At 30.7% G+C, this 23,071-nt stretch overlaps 3 protein-coding genes and 1 long non-coding RNA gene across 6 annotated transcripts in view; 1 reads left to right on the top strand and 3 right to left on the bottom strand.

Moving 5' to 3' along the window:
* LOC105151231 (uncharacterized) overlaps positions 1–4,430 on the bottom strand; it is a 62,842-nt gene extending 58,412 nt beyond the window's left edge. The window contains exon 1 of one of the 2 annotated variants that reach the window (XM_087409818.1): positions 4,199–4,430. In XM_087409818.1, coding sequence (XP_087265944.1) covers positions 4,199–4,290 — 92 coding nt within the window. In that variant the 5' untranslated portion in view covers positions 4,291–4,430. Of the gene's footprint in view, positions 1–182; positions 705–4,198 lie in introns of those variants that run through there. The other variant, XM_087409819.1, reaches the window with a different exon arrangement.
* On the top strand, positions 520–21,268 carry LOC147908501 (uncharacterized). Of its 2 annotated transcripts, none has more exons than XR_015546234.1 (2): positions 520–755; positions 21,204–21,268. It is a non-coding gene; the product is annotated as an uncharacterized LOC147908501 (long non-coding RNA). The 2 variants fall into 2 exon arrangements; XR_015546233.1 differs by lacking the exon at positions 21,204–21,268 and adding an exon at positions 4,213–4,300.
* LOC105151195 (dnaJ homolog subfamily C member 8) lies at positions 6,289–10,374 on the bottom strand. Its single transcript, XM_011064751.2, has 6 exons — positions 10,236–10,374; positions 9,343–9,501; positions 9,205–9,271; positions 9,023–9,117; positions 8,468–8,613; positions 6,289–8,326 (listed from the first exon to the last, which is right to left on the bottom strand). Exons 1-6 carry the CDS (start codon positions 10,311–10,313, stop codon positions 8,092–8,094), a joined length of 780 nt encoding a protein of 259 aa, XP_011063053.1. The 5' UTR covers positions 10,314–10,374; the 3' UTR covers positions 6,289–8,091.
* Positions 11,129–23,071, bottom strand: part of LOC105151194 (uncharacterized) — a 124,010-nt gene continuing 112,067 nt past the window's right edge. The window contains exon 7 of the mRNA XM_011064750.2: positions 11,129–22,572. Coding sequence (XP_011063052.1) covers positions 22,447–22,572 — 126 coding nt within the window. The 3' untranslated portion in view covers positions 11,129–22,446. The remainder of the gene's footprint in view (positions 22,573–23,071) is intronic.

Raw genomic sequence — 23,071 nt, 5'->3', positions numbered from 1 at the left:
TCTAATTTGAGAGCGATGAATACTGAAGAGTAATACTGCAAGAGTAATACCACAATCATCAGCTCAGCCTCCTTCATTACGAAACGCACCATATTTTACTGATTCCCGGCTCAAGTGAAAAGACCCTTCACCGCGTGAGACTTACGTTCCGAAATACATAAATACCGAGTGAAAGAAATTACCCCTGATCCTCGTCGGCAGCGGCTCCTTGCTGAACAATGCGGACCACGTCCGTCGTCGACATCGTCGGCACTCACGTTACCGTGGCACACACCGATGATCACCGATCACACATCCTACCGTTCCTCCTCTTTGAACACCCTCGAAGGAATTCACCTCTCGATGCCGGAGAAATTCTCCTTCGCGTCTTCGGAAGAAATTCTCTTTTTGACACGACTCACGAACCTGAATTCTCTTCACTGTACTCCGCGGTTAGCGCACGTGTGTTCACCAGACCAGACCAGACCGGGTTAAAACGCTGGGTGTCCAGGCTGGCTGGCGCCCGTCAAGGCTACCGATATGGCAGAACGAAAGAGCGATCTGGGGGCCCGGAATTCTGCGGCTACGGGATCCGATATACGTCTTCGTGAAGCTACCTGGTCCCGGCTGGTCCCCCTGATACTACAGAAGGACGAAGAAGAGGTGGAGGCGGAGGCGAAACCACGAGGAGCTGCACACACGGCGGTGAACACCACCTCACTGAGGCCTCAGACGAGTGTCGTGCTGCACCGCTCGTCGATCTTACCTGTGCACATGTACGTACGCAGCGTTTTTCTTTCCTCGTCTGTATGTGAATGCCGTGTTCTTTTCCCTCTGCACACGCAGACAGGTGTACGATTCTTGATTGGAATGTGTGTGCGTGTGTGCGCGCGCGCGCATGCCGTGTGTAAACTGGCGTGGCACGTTCTTTGCGTTCTACCTGTCTGTGTGCGAGTCACTGGTGAAGATATTCTTTTCCTTCTACTCGTCCGACACAAGCGCACAAAAGTGTGACTCTTGATTTGCGTGTGTGGTATGTAAACTGGTGTGGCATGTTTTTACCTTTGTGTGCGCGTATATGCATGTATACGCGCTGTTCGTAACGTTACTCCGCTCGCATACAGACAGCTTAACGCTTATCTGGATGCGTAACGGCGTCGCATATTCTTTTATACTTCTATCTGTAGCGATAATCTGACTCTTGATCGTGTGCGTAATTTATGTTATACCAATACATTCTCTTCTTCCTGATGTGACCCAGCCGACGCGATGCGGAATTCTTGGTTTCGTGTGTGCACGTTTGTGTATTATAGCGTCGTTTTACCTGCTCCATAAGATGTGCTTCACTAGTATTAGGAAGAGATCGTGCATACACGAGCGTGCGTACTGTATAGTGTGAAGAATCAGTGATGTATAAGGAGACTGGACGTCCCGAGAAAGCCAAAGGATTTAAAATGAAACATGTGATATTTAATTAAAAGATTTGAGACTTGAGAAACGATGTAATATTAAATTAACTTTAAGAAACGAGGATAAGAGTAACATCAATAAATTCGTTCAATTTTCGTTGAAATTTTCGATTTTCTCTGCGTGTATTTTATCATTGTATGAAGGACTTTTATTTAAAAATCTCATTATTTTCTTTATTATTTACTAAAGTCTAATAAGATATTGTTAATCAATAATAATCAAATTATTTTACAATTTTTCTTTAATATATTTTTTACTAATATCTTATATTTTTAAAAATTTTTCTTTCAATTTTTCTCTTCCATTATTGTCAAAAATCTAAATAAATTCATTTCATAAAAATCCATTGTATCTTTATTTATTAATTTCTTGTATAATCCAAATGCGTGTTTAGTTTTATATAAATATGACTGATAATGTATATTATCAGTATTTTCTTCGATAGCAGCGATTTATCAATAATCCTATCAATGATGGTAAATATATATGACGCAAGTCATCAATTATTCGTCTTTTTGTTTATTTTAAATCCTCTAAAAGTGAAATAACTTTGCTGGAGAACGGGAAAGAAAACACGGAGCAGTAATGTCGCGGGAAGTAATTCGATCGCGAGTTTCTATTGTGTTTGCAGTCAATGTTGTTGTCGCAATTTCCTCCGCGTGATTTATTCGCAAGAATTATTGGTTCTCTGTCATATGTAATTTTCCAAGTTAACATTCCTTATTCTTTATTCAACCACACGTCCACTATAGTCAAGTATCAGAAAATCTGATTTCTTTTCTGTGATAATAACCTTGTTCTATTTCATATTTATTGACGAATTAAGATCACGTTAAAAGATCATATCTTTGTTAAAATTATTACTTACGATTCGTATTCAACATAAATAAGAATTACCACAAATTAAATATAGGAAATATATAGAGCAAATATAACGGTATATGAATCGATAACGTCTTAATAATAATTTAAATTGTGTTTACATTATAATTATTTTTTTTTCTCAATTATTATTTAAATGCGTTATCTTAATATTTTTTAAATTATTTTCATGCACGATCTTTATCGTACACTCTGTACTGGCGAACGCCAGATAATAAACCGATCGTTTAATACTTTCGATCTCTTCTTATTCCATTCCTTTCCATCACTCAGTGAACTATTGTGTCTGATTCTGCAATTCCTCTCTCTTCTCTTCCTTCGTCCCCTGCCTCTCTCTCTCTCTCTCTCTCTCTCTCTCTCTCTCTCTCTCTCTCACACTCTCTTTAGCGAATATGGAAATGCATCTTGCATAGTACTTAGAGCTGTAACGAAAATTCGAAAGGATGCAAAAGGCTTTACTACCTGTTGCGCTCGACCTACAATTGCATGTACTTGTCGCAAAAATTTAAATGCATCGCGTGAGATGTAGCTTATGGGGAATAGCTTGAGTGCATTAATACGCTTTGTGATGCGCGCTAACAACTCTTTATCATACATAAATTTGCATAAGTACAACTAAATAAGTATGCCTTATATGTTTCTTTACTATAAACATTTTTTTTAGATAGTGCTCATATATACGTTTGTACATATAATATATTATATACAATTATATAATAGATAATTATATATTATATAATATATACAATTATAATTTCATTTTTTGTGAAATAATCGACCATAACGATAAAATAATTTGCTGAAATAAAGAATAAAAGAATATAAATGCATATTATTAATGAAACTTATAAATAAGTTTCGAAATTTAAATTTAATAATTTTTTATGATAAAAATATAGTCACGAAACTAATTACCTGGACAGTGCGCTGTTATATCGATGATTTCTTCAAATTACTAAAAAACTGTAACGTGTTAAAAATTGTGGTTTTACTTATGCATTAATAAATAGTATTATATTTCAATAACTGATTGTAAAGTTAGTAGTCATACTAATTTAAAAAATAGTCTGAAAAATTGTATCATCGACATAATGATAGATTGTATGAATAATTAATTTCGTGACTGTTGTATATTATCATACTATATGTACATAAATATAAAATAGATAGTAAATAATTGTTTCTTATGAATTCTATTCACGTATCGTCTGTAAGTGCGAAATCAGTCCCGAAATTCATTTCGAAATTCAAATAAATAATTTCATAATTCAACCTTGCTTTTATTAAATTATTTATGAAATTCACTATTAAATAATTAAATTAGATAATATTAGAAAATAATAAATCACATAATTTATATATTAAATTATTGGAACTTTGATAATTATTTTTTTCTCATATGCTTTCTATAAAAAAAAACTATTACTAAGAGAATAAAATTTAAGTAAGTTAGAAAAGAAAAAATCGACAGAGAAATTACGACAACAACAACAATAAGAACATCAACAATTTTCTTCAATGACAAGATATAGTACAAGTTATGACTACAAAACAAACGACTACGTCCTTACTATGCCATAAAGCGCAGTTCGTTTTCAAAATACTACATATTTGCAAATCATAAAGTCGAGATAACGACGAAGGTCAGATAATCAACTTTCAGTGGTAAACGAATAGTTACTTTCAATTGATTTAAATAGGAGAGTATATATTTTATTAAATTTTATCATCGCTTTATTTATTTAAAATCAAAAAGATATTAAAATAACTTAGCTACGAGTTATTGTGTGGAAAAAGTTATTAAATGGAAAAAAGTTCCTAAGAATATATCTATAAGAGTTTCGAATTTCGTTTTTGAAATACTTACTTTATTTTCAACAGCTCCCAGCCCTGAGCATCTTCCACCCTTTGAAGAACTTCAAGCAATTCATCTATGTGTTCTTCCTCTATCGAGATCATATTGCATTGCAGCTAAGGATGTTTTTAACGAATAAGATCACCTAAACTTCAATTTTTCATCGAAAACGAGATTATTAGCAGTATTCGCGATTGTACGTGCTGCCGAGCATCACGTACGGCGTCACACTGGCTCGGAATGTTGATATCGGCACGGCGCGGCTTCCTGGGGTGGCAATTGTGTCCACGGCACATTCCATTTACATCTTACATCCTATCGACGTCACGCGGCGCGAGTGACGCGAATACCTTAAGAGACATTTTTCGCGTATCTCGAGAGAAAAGACCATTTTAACTTTATAAAATTACTTTCTTTTAATTCCTTTTAATTAATTATCTATCTATTATGTGAAAGACATATAATATTACTTCTCTAATATGTGTATGTGTACAATCAAAAGTAATTCACATTATATTGCACTTACGATATGTGTAAGTAAGCGGCAGAAACGTCTGCCGTTATCAGTAGCTAATAATAATGAATTAGCCGTACAGTGCATATACAAATCCGAGAAAAATACAATTCGAAAAAGAGAGCTTTTATGATATCACAATGTAATTACATATATTTTTAATGTAATGAGTTTCTTAATCAACACGGCATTAATTTGATTTCTTTCCGTAAGAAGTGATTTTGCAAATATCTCTTGAAATATCAACTCTACACACAGAAAAATACATACTATATGCTATAAATATAATAAATACTTGTTTATTTATCACCAAAAATTTATGTATCTGTAAATTTATCATAAGTTTTATCACAAGCATTAAATTTATTCAAAATACATTTTTAAAAAATCCTAGTAAGTTTAAGGCTAATTCTACAATGTGCTTTTTATTTTCTGTTTCTTGCTGTTTGTCTCTTATTGACCAAAAAAGTAAAAGACAAGAAACAAACAGCAAGAAACAGGAAACAAAGAGCACATTGTAGAATTAGTCTAATACTTCAATCAAAATTACTAAATTAAAACAAATTCGACTCGCTTATTATATAGTCGTTTATATAAAGTCGTTTCTTCGATAAATTTTATGACATTCTTAAAAAATATATAAATTCTTGTTTGAATGTATAATAATTAGTTTTTCTAAAATTAGTAACAAGTATGTTTTAAATTATTATCAAGAAAATATTCTTTGTTAAAGATAACTGTTACTTAAAATAAAAAAAAGTAAATTGAGTAATTTTCATTCAATAGAATGATATTTTTCTGTGTGTACCTAAATTGGTTAAGAGGAATTTTTAGGCGAAAAAAAATGCGCGCGCGCGAAGAATATTCTGTGTTTTTAGAATATTCTGTATGTATATATGTATGTATGCGTGTGTATGTATGTATGTATGTGTGTGTGTGTGTGTGTGTGTGTGTGTATACACATATACAGGATGATTCATAAATGTACGTCAATAAGTATTTCAAGAGGTAAATTTACACACTAAAATAAATAAAAAATGTCATATGATTACGAATGCTTCAAAGCATTTGTAACATCACGTTAATTATATCCAAAGTCGAGACGTGTTGAGACGTACAGTAAGTGTCGATGCACGAGGCGTGCACATAAATATTTTTTTTTAATCATTTATAATTCAAAAATTAAGATATGTAGGATCATATTCATATAACATTTTTTAAATTTATTTTAGTATATATATATATACATATACACACACACATATATATATATATGTATTATATATATTTTATATATATATATATATATATATATATATATATATACATACACATACGTATCATATATACTATACTGGGTGCCTTCCAACAAGAGACACACGTGACACGGTGTGACACAATGCATCATTATATCTTTGTTATTCGGCAATATTAAACAAGAATGGGATGAGCACTGTGCTGTACTGAATCGCTTGTTAGAAGGCACCCACTATGTTTCTTGTAAGAATTTCGAGGAACAAGAACGATGTACGCATTTTTCCTCCCATGAATGCAAGATTCAAATGGACATTTTGCATTGCTGTGTCGATTCAGTGGAAGGTTTTTTTTAATGTATTTGAGTAGCGATATATACACTATTAGACGATCATATCCGAAATTGCAGCACGTCGTGCAATATGAACAGTCTTTTCGAAACATTTTTTTTTATATACGTATATATTCATATCTCACAATAGATTTCAAAGATCGAACGAACCATTTTCATTTTCAGATCTTTGCAAAATCGTACATCATTCGGACAATATCGAGATGTTCATGAAGCTACAAAAGAGTCATCACAATATCGTCCATGAATAGCGGAGTTTAGATTTGGCGTCCCGAAAAGCCGAGATCTTATTTAGTGCAGAATCGAAGCCTTTGTAAAAAAGCGAATCGATCTTTTATGGCACAAAAATTTCATTACAATCTCGACATTTTATGAATCTTTTTTGGATAATCTCTTTTCACAGATTTTGATTCAAGACTCGTTAAATTACAGATTCTGAAACTTTGTCGATATTCTGCATATATCAAATTTCGTCATAATGAGTGTTAAGATTTGTGTTATCATTTTTTATTAAAATGTCCATATTGTTCTAAAATATTCAAAATTTTAACGGTCTTGACATTTTTACAGAAACAGAGTATCATGGTAGTACTTTGATACTGTGTATATGATTTCGCGTCACAGTACAATAAATATATATCTAATTGTCTGTACTTTCCCTATGATGGACAATCGTACATTTTATAATAAAGGTACGAGACACACATAGATTATAAAATTGACAATTGTGTTGCGTAATGATGTCAGAATACTATGGATATATAATGCTCCAGAGAGATGTACCTCTTTTTCTATATTTGCAAGTCGTCGAATAATTGTAGAATTCATGAAAAAATCCCTAATTGTCAAACTCTGCGAAGAGACTTAGAATTTATACAAGAAATTCTCACAATCGAATCGCCGTGCTATACATTTTGGAAATGTACAAAAATATAATTTAAATATATAAAATAAAAATAAATCTAAATTAGCTTTAAATAAGCTTATTAGAATATTTAGAGTGCAAATTCGTTTTCACAAAGATTTTTAAATACGATTTAAGTCATTTTCAAAATGAACAGCATGAGATTTCGCATAACACGAAACTGCACTCAATCACATACATAAAAGAAATACATTTGTATTTCATCATTCATCTAATAACTTTGCTATTGCTCCGCATTTTCCGTATATTTTTTCCCTTTATAGTAACGCACAAATTTATTCTTATGATTTTACTCACGGTAACATCGGTATATATACCTTTAACATTTTTATTTTACTAGCTTTGAATCACGATTACACATCTAAGCAAGAAAATAGCCTTGCTATCGATTTCATCAAGCTCCCCCGAACTTCGTTTACTCTGAATATATTAGTGAGCAATGTTAAATTGGAGTTGATGATAAATAGAAACGATTTTTATTTCAATGAAATAAAAAGATGCCTTCGAAAGCTCATCAAAGATTTAATGACATCATTCAGATTTAAGGTTAATAAAAATGACTATTAATGGGTATAAGGGTATTTCATAAAAAAATCGAATCTCGGTATTTAAACAATGTCAAAACCAAAAAATTTCTATCTTGTAACTGGATAGCTTGAAATTAAAAAGATCGGGGATCCAAAATATCCTTTCTTTTAATTTCAAGATAAAGTGATTCAGCATGTTTATCGTTCTATTAATGCGCGAATTAGATTTCTTACCCTAGCTTAACGTTGTGAGAAAATCTCTAAGATAAAACATTGCGTCTATTGAAATTAGAATCCACACACCGGAAGTAGAGAAAAACGAGGGATGATTGATTATCGCGATTCCGCCTTCGTTTTTGGCGGCCTAAAAGCTTTTAACTTCTTCGCTTTCTTCTGCTTTGTGGCACTCGTACCGGATTGAAACGCCTTCCAGCTGTCGACGCGCGATTGTCTGGACTCTTCAAAGTTTCTTTGCCATTCGCGCTCCATTGCTGCTTGGGCTTCTGCAGACAATTCCTCTTCGCGCTTTCTCTTACGTTGCTCTGCATCTCTCGTGGCTAATTCTCGTCTATAAAAGAAAAAGAGTTCACTATTTCAAATAAATGTGTATATAAATATTGAAGAGAATATAATATTTAATTTATTAATTTATTAATTTTTTCTAATATATTAATAGATTTTTTGTTTAGAATCAAAATTGTGAAATGACCTTCTTCGTTCCATATCGGCGAATAGTTTCATAGTCATAACCCAAACCGCATGTCTGTAACCTTCCTCAGTTTCTTCCTCTAAAAGTGTCGGACCCGAGTTCTCAGATTTTCCTTCTTTCTTTTGCTTCTTCTTCTTTTCTGCAATCTTTAATTATTGAAATATTATACCTTAATAAACGATTTATTAAGACTATATATGTAAATACATAAGTAAGAGTTTAAAGCTTATAATGGTCGAAGCTGGATCTCGAATGCTTAAATAATTTCTGTGTAAATTTATATACTGACTAAATATGTAGTCATTTAAACTGCGCACAGAATTGATTTTTCGGATTTATAAATGCAATTAAACTACTATAGTAATATCACATATTAAATTGTTAAGCAATTTAATAATTTGATGTTCAATCAGGCATTCTATTAGAAAGATGTTAATGTGCTGAAAAATTAAATAGTTTTATACATATATTATATGTCTATCATATAAAATTTTAATGTAATGCAATATGCCTTGTTACAAAGGACAAAGCTTCCATAAATAATTAAATGCTTACCATGTGATCAGTCCGCGCTTTTGCCTCCTCAATAACATCCATACATTTCGATCTAGTTTCCTCGTTTTCCAATGTTTTCCACGCTTTATTAACAACTACAATAAATAAAATTTTTTTAAACATATTTAGCATGTTAAAGCATGTATATATTTTTTTAAACTAAATCAATCTACTATACTTACTTTCAAAGGCTTGCTGTGCTCTTTCGGCATCATCCTGATTTTTGTCTGGATGCACCAAAATTGACATCTACAATTTCAAATCAAAAGATCAGAATTAAATTATGACACTTCTTATTATAATTACAAATATACACTTACACGACGGTATTTCTTTTTTATTTCCTCTATCGCTGTGCTCGGATCAATTTGTAAAACCTCAAATGGATTCAAGTTGAAATATGATGACCCAGGTCGCAGTAGTCTATCAATTTGTTGCTTGGGAGTCAACACAGAATCTCTTTTCTCAATTTCTTTAACCTATAAGTGCAATGAAATCACTTCATGATTATATAATAAGTATAATTATTTATAATATAATTAATAAAAACAAAACAAACATTAATGTCACAATATATAATACATAAAAATACAATTAAATCTAAATATTAAATTTCAGTACAATATAAACAAAATAAATGTAGAATACAAGAAAAGTATAAATGTAACCAAGTAAATTCTTGCAAATGGAAGTTAATAAACAATAAGGTTGTCTTTTACAAATATCACGTTTATCTTCTTTACATCAAGATAGAACAAGAGAAATGTATCTACTTACGAATTGAATAAATGTAAATTCCGTTAGAAAAATATTGATAGAATATATGTTTAATTGTAAAAATAATTCTAATAATAATTCTATAAAATATGATATAGAAAAAAATAAAACACATTTCCCACAAGGAAACCATGAGAAACTTCAACACAAACCAACACAAACATATCTATTTAGGTTAGGCAAGTCTAATGTTTATAGTAATAACATTACTCGCAAGATTCGACACGATTAAATACGATAATTGTAGGGCGATTAAAACACATATAGACTTTAAGAGATGGCTGTTGTCATTTTATTTCCAATGTAAAGTGATACTTGTCGAAGTGATACTGCTTCGAGTTTGTTTACGTGTCTGTTTAATAACAAAAGGGCGAGTATCGTTTCGCCAGTGGAAACGTATATAAAACGCTGCTGAAATTAATGGAAAGTCGTGTACCTCCGAGTAAAATTCGTTAAATTCATCCTCCTTCTTGGCGGGATTTTCACTTGATAAACTGGAGTCGGTGGAGGCCATCTTACTTGTTACAAGCTTAGAATTCTCGCTGGTGCTGCCGACTGGTGGAAGATCACGACTTTACCAGCGCAGTTGATAGTGTTAGCTTATCATGATAACTATAATTGTCTTATCAGCATATATTTATATAAAGATTTTTTTAATTGATAAAATTAATCTAATTATCATTTTTAATAATTTTATCTGAGTTTTCAGTTAAAATATTGATAAATAAGAAACAACGTGAAAAAAAAAGTTTTCTAGAAGAAATGACCAGAAATAATAAAAAAATTAATTTTTGATTAAAATAAAAAATTAAAATTTTTTATAATAATCCTGATTCATAGAAAATACAATAAACATTATATTTTTAACCTTCAAATCACTAATGCATTTAACGCGAATTCGTATACGAAAATTTTCAAATTGCTAACAGTTACATGCATAAACAGTTACCGCGGCTTATTTCCACTACGTTAAATATGCTTTTTAATGCATATTCATTAAATTTGAGTGACACCAGATTTGTGAGAAAATTATACCTCAGAAAAAAGTGATTTTAAAGAAATTTCTGTTTTAATCCTCGAGAGACTTGTAATTAAAAATTTCAAATCCCATTTCGCATCTGTGTATCATTAATAGGTGCTCAAGGGAGGTGTATTTAAATATATAAGTGTTTCTAAAGTAAAATATATATAGCAAACAGTATTTTTAATTGATGAAAATTAGTTGGTAAAAGAAAAATAAATTTGTCTTTTTTAAAAAGAATAACTTATTCAGGTAAATATTTCTTTTTAACGAGACTGGTGGAAAAAGTGCAATAAAAGACGTCGGCGTTCAATGTAAAATTTTGTAATATTTTATTAACAAAGCTTAACAGCCAATAAACAAGTAATGCCTCCTTCGCGATAACAAAGACACATCGAACGAAATCAGAGAGCGTTATTATTATTGCGGCATACACTTCCGTCAAACTGATCGGTTGACTAGAATAATATAGTTGATGTAACTAGTGTCTAGATAACATACAATATCGCTACTCACTATACCCCTCCGTCGGGAAACTCACAGGTGTGATAAATAGGAGGGTGATTCTCGATGAAATAGCTAGGTATAATGTAACGTTCTATGAATATCTAGCGCTCGTTACGTTTCGCTATCTAATCTAGCAATGGCTTGTCTAAGTCTAATTATTTACTATTATATATAATCGTGTTCAGACATAAGCTGTCGTTACTGTCATCCAATCGCAAGGACTGTACTGTCAATAAAAAGAGATTTAGGCCAGTATTCATAGTCGAATCTTATATTTAAGACTGTCTTAAGTAGAAAGTCTTAAAATGTTATGAACCAATCAGAGGGCGATATTCATAGTTCGAGATCAACAATCTTATTTCAAGATTGTCTTAAATAATGTCTTAAGATGCTAATACGGCCCTCTGATTGGTTCGTGATTTCTTAAAATTGTACTTAAGACCGTCTTGAAATAAGAACCGATTATGAATATTGGCTTTAGACTACATTCTTGAAAGTTTAGCTTTCAAGATTGATCAAAATTTTAACAATCGAAAAAGCGAAAGAAAGAGAAATATCTAAGCAATTTGTTATGAAGAGTAAAAGCTCCGAAATAAATGTATGGTTACAACATGCAAACAGTTTACCTCAAACAATAAATAGAGAATGAAAATAATACATTTTTCATACATACTTCGAAAAATCAGATCTTATACAACTCCTTCTATTCGCGTAGATCGAAGGAAACACAATTCGTTACAGAAATGAAGAATTGGATACGGTCCTCACGATTCTATCGTAACGAAACGTACAACGTATTCACAACAATGTTAAGTTCTCTTGTATATGACTATATGCTACTATCAATTAATAATACCAACAATCGAAGTAGGAAAAGCGTGTGCGTATAACGATTATTCCAATTCATTAAAGCTCCAGTCGATTCAATAACGTGCGCGTATAATAAATCACGTGGAATCATATCGGTGATTCAACGCCATCAATATTTGTGACACTTTCTTGCAATCTCAGATAACAATTAATTTAAAAAAAATGTGATTTTAATGCAACATACCAGAAGATTATTACGCTATATAATAATATTTCGTACAGCACACGATCTCTATATAAATAGTAGAACAATATATGTGATTAATTGATACATAATATTAATTATAATTATAATTTGTTCAAAAATAATTTGTTTCACTAATTATAATTTATTTAAATTAATTTCACTTATAATATAATTGTAATTGCAGAAAAGTTTTTGCACACTAATATCTATTATCAACAGAATTTCAAGAAAGATAAATGCAGTCATAGAACTAACTTTCTCAATCTTCTCTTTAACCATTTACTGTACGTTAAAAAGGAATATCTTTTTTTTTAATCAAGTCAAGACTCTCGAACTTCGAACAGTTCTCGCGTTATTCTGCCGACATGCTTCGTTAAATTGCATGCTTACGATGCCAACGATATTTATTACAGCGCACATTTTACAAAGTACGCAAAAGCTAGCTGAACTAACGATACTTCTATATGAGTACTATACATCGAGACTCTAAGTAAACGGGGTCGCTTCATTTCACTGACTAAAACGAATGATGAATGCATTTACGCAGAATGACTATTAAATTCTTATGCAGAGTGTCCCGCTACCAAATAATAAATTCTTTGAATGTTTCGTTCTTATCTGTGATCCTGTAAAAAAATCATTTCCATATTGAAAAATTTCCCGGTAGAATTGATTTCAAAGTGAGTTTAATAAAAAAAATTGGTAATTAAGATGAAAAATCAGACGGATTTCGATCGTTCTACATTGAAAGTAACCGAAATTAATAATTTAATACTTAATAATTTAATTTTTCACAAAATACGTATATATTCCTGTCAATAATTTTACTTTTAGTAAGGTCCTCCTTATTCTAAGTAGGACATGCTGCATAAAGCTTTAAAGTTCATCGCAAAGAACTAATTGTAAGCGAGGCTAATCTCCTCTCGGAGTTATTTCCATCTACGAAAAGTTTGCCAAAATATATTTCTTCGTAAAAATGTTACATCTATGTATAGGATTTATATTAATATGCAACCTAAGCACTTAGCATTAATAGAAAGCGGATATAGTGTGTGTATATAGGTGCGCACATATAGGTATGTGTGTGTGTGTGTGTGTGTATATATATATATATATACATATACACACACAGAGACACACATACACGCGTATGCATTTGTAGGAGAGAGTAGATTTTAAAACGTTAGATCTTATTTTTTATGTAAACATGCGTTTCGCATAAAAGAGCGAGCATGATTACACAGATAAATAATGATAATGCGATGATTATAGACAAATAGATTGGTCGAGAATATCATCTGTGAATTTGCAAACACACTTAATTAGGAGCGACGACGAGTTCAAGAGAAAATCGAGTTTCCTCACAATGAAAATCCAACGTAGATTAACATTATTGTACACTTATCCATATATATTTAATCGTTAATGATCCTTCAATCTCTAGGTTATTTTATTTTATCAAATTAATATATTATTGGATATTTGTTTCATTTTACAACTTTAAAAGTAATTAATGCATAATATATCCTCTGTTTTGTAAATATTTGTAATTTAAATTAAAATTTGATATCAAAGAATGATAATTACAATCCGTTAATTATCATCTATACATATTTAACTTATGTTATAAAATAAAGATACTAAATGAAGAGTGATGGTCGCAAAAATCTACATAACTTTTATATAATATTTCAAACATTTTTTATAAATCACATGCAAACCATTAAGAGAGATTGAAGAACCGTTAACTGTCATACCCTATTATATTACTAATACAATTGTTTAAATGTACCATATACACTCTCTTTAAAACACATTCGGTAGATCTCTCATATCTGTCATTTGTATACGTTCATTAGTCATATTTTATTTTTCAGACGATATATAAATAGCCACTTCGCTGAAATGATCTTTAAGTTTTATTATGTATTTTCATACCACTTCTATTAATTTTGTTTTAGTATTACACATTTTTATGTAATCATTATTAAATAAACATTTGTTACAAAAGTGAACATGACATCATTTCAATAAAGAAATTTTACATAACGAAAATTTTACCTAACGATCGAATTAGTTTAGATAGCAAAAATATTAATAAAATATTTATTATAAAAATAAAAGCAACGAATTGTTTAACATTATAAATAATTTGAGAAGTACAACTGGATAACGATCAGTTTAGCGAATGAGAGCACTGCTCTCGAAGTTACAGCCAGTACACTATAAAAATGTGACAGAAAACATACATGCACACATGTATGTGTGCCACAAGCAATTGCATTTGCACACACTCACGTATAAACTTTCAAAATCTATTTGGCACTCTCCTAGTTTCATCGAAAAGGCGAGCACACTTGCTATTATTTTTCAATTCAGAGACATTGCATATCGAGTAGCTTTACTCCGTCGCTACATGTACGGTTTTTAGCGGTTTACGCTATATCTTATATACGTTCATCTTATACGTTACACGGTAATTGGTCTAAGAAAGTTCCCGGGTGCATAAAAAATATCAGCTGCGCCGCCCGAAGCGAGTCAATCGCTCGGTGATAATCACGAGTCATAATGTAATCCTCGTTACAGTCATTGTAAAAGCCCTCTTTGCACCGCACGATTTTCATTATAATCGATTTGCATTTATTCCTTAAATAACGCTCAATTTTTATAATTCACAATAAATGTTTCTACAATAAAACTTCCAACTCGCGAAAAATATGAATTCCATAATTCCTCACTTTTATAGATTCTTGATAATCTTGATTTAATTATGACTGATATCATCGTACGGAAAATCGTACAATGAAAGCGAGCTTGAAGAAGTATAAAGCCTGTACCAGATTACAAATTGAGGATTAGAATTCAATCAATCAGAACGAAACACATTAAAATTTAATTTATCTGATTAATCAAATTCTAATCTTCGAATTCAATCTTCAATGCGTAGCATGCGGGTTTAACCTGCCCAATTATTGATATAGATATAGATAAAGGGAAAATTGATGATCGTAAGATTGAAAGAGTGTCTATGCGCTTTTGTTTCAGATAAGCTATATGAAATAAATAAAATATAAATACTCACCATCTCAGTTACCATTTATAAATTGTTTTCATGCAAATATAGAAAATTTTATTATCTGATGATGATAAAATTTAATTTAAAAAACTCAAAATTTTAACAAATCTTACATTTAATATACAAAATTCAAGTATAACAAAATTAAATTACATAAAATAATTATAAATATATTTTTATAATAACATATATCACAATAATTAGTAATAACTATTTAATTTTTTTTATTTTTACTTGTCATAAAATGATCCGTTGATACGAATAATATAGATAATTTAAATCTTTGTAGAGAGAGAGAGAGGGAGAAAGAGAGAGAGAGAGAGAGAGAGAGAGAGAGAGAGAGAGAGAGAGAGAGAGAGAGAGAGAGAGAGAGAGATTTCAGACTCTTCAATTGATATTTATTTACATTATCATATATGGATTAATCCATAGAGTTATAAATTAATTATTTTGGTCACATGTATATATATATATATATATATATAATACACATATACATATATATATATATATATTATTCATGGTTTGGATATACAAGACTACAAATTTTTATACAAGTTGTCATAAAATGGATAAATAGATATAAAGATTTTTATATGATTTGTGAGTGTTTGGAGACTCCAAAGTGCCGGAAAATATATTCCGATTATACGGAATGTGAAAGCTTTGTCTTTAAAGTGATGTTAACTTCGAAAATTTTTCTGAGAATTTCTACAAAATTGATCGATCAAAAATATTTCTGCTTGCAAAATGTATGAAGAATTTCCGTTTTTATTTAAAGAAAAGACACTTCTTTAAATTTTATTGAAAATACCCTGCTAATCTTTTTATTGTATAGATTTAAAAAAAATTAATCTCTTATAATATAAATTTGCTGTTTCGAGACGTCTGAAAATAATAAGTTTGATAATCATATTATATTTTAGTTTTAAAAATCCGTTAAATTATTATATAACAACATGAAAACTTAATATTTTTTGTATTAAATTGAATATTTTTTGTATCAATGTGTCTTGCTGTCTTTTTTTTATATATAGTGAGAGTTAATATTATGTACGTCAAAAGCTCTAGTCTAAACAGTCAACGCGGAGAAAAAATTTTATGAAAATGCTGGATGCAGACATACTACCGTTGACGATTTTTTGTTATGTCAATTATATCAATTTTGATAAATTTTTTGATCTTTCAGTAGTAAATTGTTAAATGCTAACAGATATTAAAGTTCAAACTATAACTTTTAGATAACAATATACTACATATTGTAATTGATTACTGTCGCTCAATAATTTGATGTTGTGCTAGAATGATGGAAAAACTATTAACCATCAACAATCTATCAAAACGAAGCTGAAACATTAAAGTATTGACTTTAGCGTGATCAACACTTTTTTAAAAGAGGATTTTTCTTAAAATATTTTCTTTTAGTATAAATTTTGATTTGCACATTTAATTAAAAATTAACAAATAGAAAGCATTATTTTGATTTTGTATGCTTCTCGTCTGTATCCAGCTTCGTAAATGATGTTCGAGGATGCTAGTTAGGTTTGATTAAACATTTTGATGAATTATACTCATTTTGATTACACGTTTTGAGTACTAGATCAGTTTTTAAAGGGAGATATAGTATTGAGGTGATAGGGAACACTAACCATCGGCAAACATTGAAAAGGGCCCGCCACACGAGAAGCGACGCCTTAATTCTTCGTCCCAATGTCTGCCGCGTATTATTTTGTATTTTGATTTCGGGCTGTCAGCCATTTTTTTCTTTTACAAGTACTTTAGTATGTGATATATAATATATCATTACACGCTTATAGATTTTAACGATATACAAGAACAACAAAATCCTAGAGGACCCTCTTATTATGATTGCATTTCAAATTGCTGGCGCTAATTTACGTCGGTGCAATTGCGTATAAGTTGCATTTTGCATTACGCGCGACCGTGTAACACGTGCATCTTATATTGGGTTCTGTCTCATCTTTACGTAAATACATGAGGTATAGCACTTTAAGAACATGGCACATTTTATATGTCGGACAACCGATCCGATGATATCCCCTGTGTTTATCAATATCGAACAGCACGATATGCATATTCATATGCACACAGATGCGAAAACTCTGAGCGAAAGTTTATCGGGAAAGATTTGCAAAAATTTCGATCTTTAATATAATACCGACTATCAACAAATTTTCATTCTCAACACAAATTATCTGGCACTTTTTAATTTGAGTAATTTTAAATAATTTCAAAATTATTAATTAATTTTACTCGATTAAATCGTGTTTTCTGCTTCGATTTAATTTCGTTGCGATTTCTTGATCGATAAACTGTAATTGCTTTTCGAAAAAAAGCTTTAGGTATAATTTTAAAATGTTTTTAAATTTCTCGCGAGCTAATAGAAATAGAAGGTTCTTTAATAACGTTAATAATTTTTCTTTTATCCCGATTAGGCACTTCTCGCATAATTTCTCGAGGATTTTTTCACCGGAGTGTGTACGATAAATATGACGTTGATGATATGTTCGTTATGCCAAATTAATATTTAATTAATGCTCTTATTTACCGAGCATTTTATATTATTTAATACAATGTATACGGAGAATGTTACTCACAACTATTATCGTCAAGCATACGGAACCTCATATTAGCTAAATGTTTAACAATGAGTTTTATAAACAGTATTTAATTATTAACTAATTTCTTTTCTGTTCAATACGATCTGTAGCGCTTATAAATCGCGCTTCATATAAATATTTGAGAACTGCATTTAGTGCTAAGTGTATGATGCGAATGTACTATTAACCTGTATATGAATGTATCCGTGGAAAATCTCGCACTGCATTAAAAATAAAAATGTATACATGACATCCTTGCCGTTCTGTTCCCACACGAAAGAAACATTAGTTGATCCACAAATGCCATATATCTTAGCTAATCTCGCGATTTGTAATGAAGGCATTGCGTGTATTTTAAACAGACCATTAATATTTATGATTTGTATACCACAGAATATAGTTGATTAATATTCAACACTACATGCATAGTTTTGGTTACATAAAAAAGTGATTGATAAAAATGTAAATTATATTGTATAAAGATTGATTTTTCATTGAAATCGGCTTGAAAAAATATTCTTCAGATCGCTTCATGTAATCGGAAATATAATCCAAAAAAATAACTCCAAAAAAATTCATAAATCACATTTTGTATATAAATTTATGATTTATCCTTAAATATTCAGTGCTAAAATAACTCAGATCGTATACATGTATTAGATCAAGAGGCTACTGTAGTGTTTTTGTTATCCATAGCGACAAGTATGGGAAGTGAGTAATCTTTTATTTTATGTAAAGCAGAAAAAAATATATATATTTAAGGAGGAATACCACTGTGACGGATTAAAAAAATCGATTTTTTGTTTTTTGCATTTTTGTAACGTTTGGAGTCTTAAAAATGTTCCCAAAATATTATGTTGAAATTTGTAACGAAACTATAGTAAATATGATGAAGTAGTACGTAGTCAGATGCATAAACTAAACAGTAAAACTTTAAACACGTTTTTCTCAAAACCACATTTTCGTGACTGGGCGCTCACATATCTCGGCCAATTTTTATCCAAATGACTTGAATTTTGGACAGAATGTTTACAACAAAATTGTCTTCAGTTAAGCATACGAATTTTTCAATTGGATTAATTTTTAAAAAACAATTAAAAAAATAATGATTTTTTTCGCAAAAACGAGATCACTTTTTTTAAAACAGCACCATTTTGTTTAAAATTATTTTATCAAAAAATCAGTACGCTTAACTGAAATTACACTCATATACTTTAAAAAAATAAAAAAAAATTTATTTTAAATCTCCCATTCGGACGCAGCACGAGCATCCATTTTTCCAGACGAGGTGTACATCAATGAACACTGAGGCTAGAAATATTAATATTATTTAATAAATTTTTTGTAATAATTTCGTAAATATATGTATTAAATATATAAAGACAATAATTCGTACAAGCTATTAATTTTCACAAAAAAATTCACGTAGATAGTCTTTTTTTTCGGTCATCACAGTGATATTCTCCCTTAAAGTCCGGTCGCGGTTGATGAAAGGGATGTGGGTTTTTCAAAATGTTGCAGATTTTGAGCATTTTTACTGAAAGCATCAAGGTTGAATGTTGTTGCAGCCATATCTATCCAAATACGTACAATTTTACATGGAGTAAAAAAATTGTACTTGTTCAGATAGGTATGGCTGCCTTTGTGACCATCTAAAAGATATGGAAATTATATGTCTCGACAATTGACATCAAAATTAAGTAGTAGACAAAAATTCAACCTTGTCGCTATTGATTTTTTTTCAGAAAAAATTTATCACTTTGGTCCAGTGTGATGATCCCTTGCACCCTTCTAAGGGGTCTGGGAGTTTTCGCCTGTTTTGGAATAAGGATATTAACTATCGATTGCAACAACATTCAATCTTGACATTTTCAATATAAAAATCAAAATCTGATCATTTTGAAAAGCCCATCCCCTTCAAGCGACCGGGCTTAAATATATGTATATGTATTGTATTTACGTGAAATTGTATTATATTTTATATGAAATAAAAGGTTACTCATTTTCCATACTAGTCGCTATGGTAACAAAATCACTACAGTGCAATGGTCTCTTGGTCTATATAAATTAGCTTCACTTTAAACCTGTAGAATCTGTTTAATTAATATATATTTTTAACTTATTATACAGGTCTGAAAATAATCATCAAATATTTTATAGGCAGGTAGAGAGGACTAAATTGAGTCGAAAAGTTCTCTACCATTTTGCAATTTTCGCAATAGTTAACAAGATATTAATTACTAAAAATTGCCGAATATTGGTCTTAAATAATTTTTTACTCAAATACTATCAACTTTACAAAAATCATTTATTTTCTTCTCATAAAGTTCTGAGAATTTTTTCAGAATTTTTTAATACCGTATTTTCTCATGTTGGTAAAAAAAAAAGAAAATGCAGTACTAAAAAGTTGATAAAAAATTCTGAAAAAATTCTTAGAACTATCTTTAAGAGAAGAAAACAAATGATTTTTGTTTCTTGCAGCTTTTCTATAAAGTTGATAGTATTTGAGTAAAAAATTATTATAAGACCAATATTTGGCAATTTTTAGTAATATCTTGTTAACTATTACGAAAATTACAAAATGGTGGAGGACTTTTCGACTCAATTTAGTCCTCTCTACCTGCCTGAAATATTTAGCGATTATTTCCAGACATCCTGTATATACTTCAATTTCAAGACATTCTCATCTTAAAATGCATGGATTCATATTTGACATATTTCAATATTATATATCAAATATATGACACTCAAATAATTTGTGACACAAAAACTTTTACATTAATAGATTTTATAAATTTTTCTTATTTGAAATGTTAAATCATTATTTCTCATTCATATTAGTGTATTATTTCCAGTATTCCTCAAATATTTCGTACCACCTAATTTTTGTCTCTGTTCGCTGATAAAAAGCGATTTCAAATATTTCATATTTTACACATTAAATATATAATTGTACGCACAGTATATCCAAATATTTTAATAAAATCTTCATATTCAAAGTTAACCATATTGTAAATCTTAGTTTTAAGTGTTAAATCATTAATTAATATTTTTCATTATAAATACATTTTCATTTCGTAGAGCATTGCTCGAGAGTAGTTTAATCTTTGTCCTCTTCGTAGGTAAAGCGAATATTCGGTCGCGCGAGACCGACGATGTCCTTTATAACGAGAGTCCTACACAGCAGGAAGCAGGTAATAATGTGCTCCATATTGATACCGCTCTCACAATTTCACGCTTATTTTCACACACACAAGCTACACCTATGTACAAACACACGCCCACAGTCTTATACGAATTTACTTCACACTCCATAGATCTTGCAAATTGGCCTAATTGATTACGGTATACCACATGCATACGACACTCACTATTAATAATAGCGCATCTAGCCTCTTTTCTTTGTGACGTGCGAGCGACTATTTCAACCCAAAATCAGAAATTATAAAACGATCTCTTGGCTTCCACCATGAAATCTCATGAATTCTGCTACTTAGACTTATTTACTTGGAAGGATTCGGAATCTCTCTTCACAAAAAAGTGACAAATGGGATTTTTTTAAATATTGAATTTAAATTAAAGTTCTAGTATTTTATCGTTATTATATTTCATCCGAGAATTTTTTGATAATCTTGAAATCATGAAAATTCAGTGCGACATCATTTTTTTAATTTTCAATTTTTTTATTTATCTCAAATGTAATAATGTATTAAAATCATCTAATTATATAAAACTAATCTTTTTTTATTCTCGTAAAATAATATTTTTATCTTTATTAAGCGATGAATAAAGCTTATTTTCCGTAGATTTATTTCTTTCTTGCGATGTGATTAAAGTAAGTAGCAGCATTCTTATGGATATATGAGAACGACCTTATGACCTACCTTAACTCCACGACTATTTCATCTTCATGTGGTGCTCTTATAGCACGTCGAGGTGCTCATTGCTGCTCCACGACATTCGATGACGTACTTCAGTGCGATATTCAACCCCTTGTCATCTTTCCCATTTCTTGTCGAAACTTCACAAAACACGCACGAAGAGGAGTCGGTCTAACTTACCTGCGAGAAATTGTGTACGACTCATAAAAGCGTGACGCAATTTGTTTCAGATTTGCCCCAAGATTTGAATGAACAAAGATGACGATTACTGACGAATGGCTTGTCAAGGTATGAGTAAGGGAATGGAAATTTTTCGCGAATGTAAAGGATAAAACACAAGATCACAGAAATTGCTCTGTCCAAAAATAAAATCATCAGTCGAAACTGAAGCGTTCTGTGGTTCACCCCCTTCACCGACGACCATACGGCAACTCCGAAGAATTTACAGAGTCATACGTGGCGAACGGTGGAGGGGGTCTGGCCGCTATGCTTGGTCCACCTCGTGACAGACTTCCATATAGTCTGGGTTGTGCATTATATCCTTTATCATGTCCTTCAGTATTGTGTAACGTGGGAACATCGGATACAACTTTGAACCGTTGTACTCCTCCTGCGATAAAAAATGGCCCTTATTTCGGTCATTAATAAATAATAAATTATGCGCATTATGTCTGTTTTTTTCACAACAAAATTCCTCACAATTATTCAATTATATCCTCTATATATATGTAAATGTATATATATCTTCATTAATAAAAATGTTAGGAGAGAGAGGGAAAGAAAAGAAACCTTGGATATGCCACACTAGAAGTGCAGCATTGAAGGACTGTATTCATCACTAGAAATTAATAAATTTTTCGAAAAAAAGTACTTAAACCATTATAAAGCACAGATAGAATTGAAATAGAAATAAAAAAATTGCATTACATAATTGATATAGCTTTAAGCCACAAGAAATTCTTGAGAAATAATGTGAAATATGTTTAAACGGTTTCTTTGGCTTTAAAGAAGTATTATACACTACAATTTCCGAATATACGTGAAAGAATCAAAGAATAACGTAAAGTGGTTAATATTACGGTATCTTTAATCTCCGATTTATTTGACAC

This window comes from Acromyrmex echinatior, chromosome 9 (assembly GCF_024713525.1).
Source record: "Acromyrmex echinatior isolate Ae372 chromosome 9, ASM2471352v2, whole genome shotgun sequence".
Lineage (NCBI taxonomy): Eukaryota > Metazoa > Arthropoda > Insecta > Hymenoptera > Formicidae > Acromyrmex > Acromyrmex echinatior.
Note: the sequence above shows the minus strand (reverse complement) of the source record. Positions and strands in the feature narration are given on the sequence as shown.

Excerpts from the sequence above, each read along its gene's own strand:
- LOC105151195 (XM_011064751.2), bottom strand. The coding sequence starts at position 10,313 with ATGGCCTCCACCGACTCCAGTTTATCAAGTGAAAATCCCGCCAAGAAG. Across the intron at positions 9,272-9,342 it reads TAAAAAAGAAATACCGTCGT|ATGTCAATTTTGGTGCATCC; the intron begins GTAAGTGTATAT and ends TTGAAATTGTAG. Across the intron at positions 8,614-9,022 it reads AAGCGCGGACTGATCACATG|ATTGCAGAAAAGAAGAAGAA; the intron begins GTAAGCATTTAA and ends CAATAATTAAAG.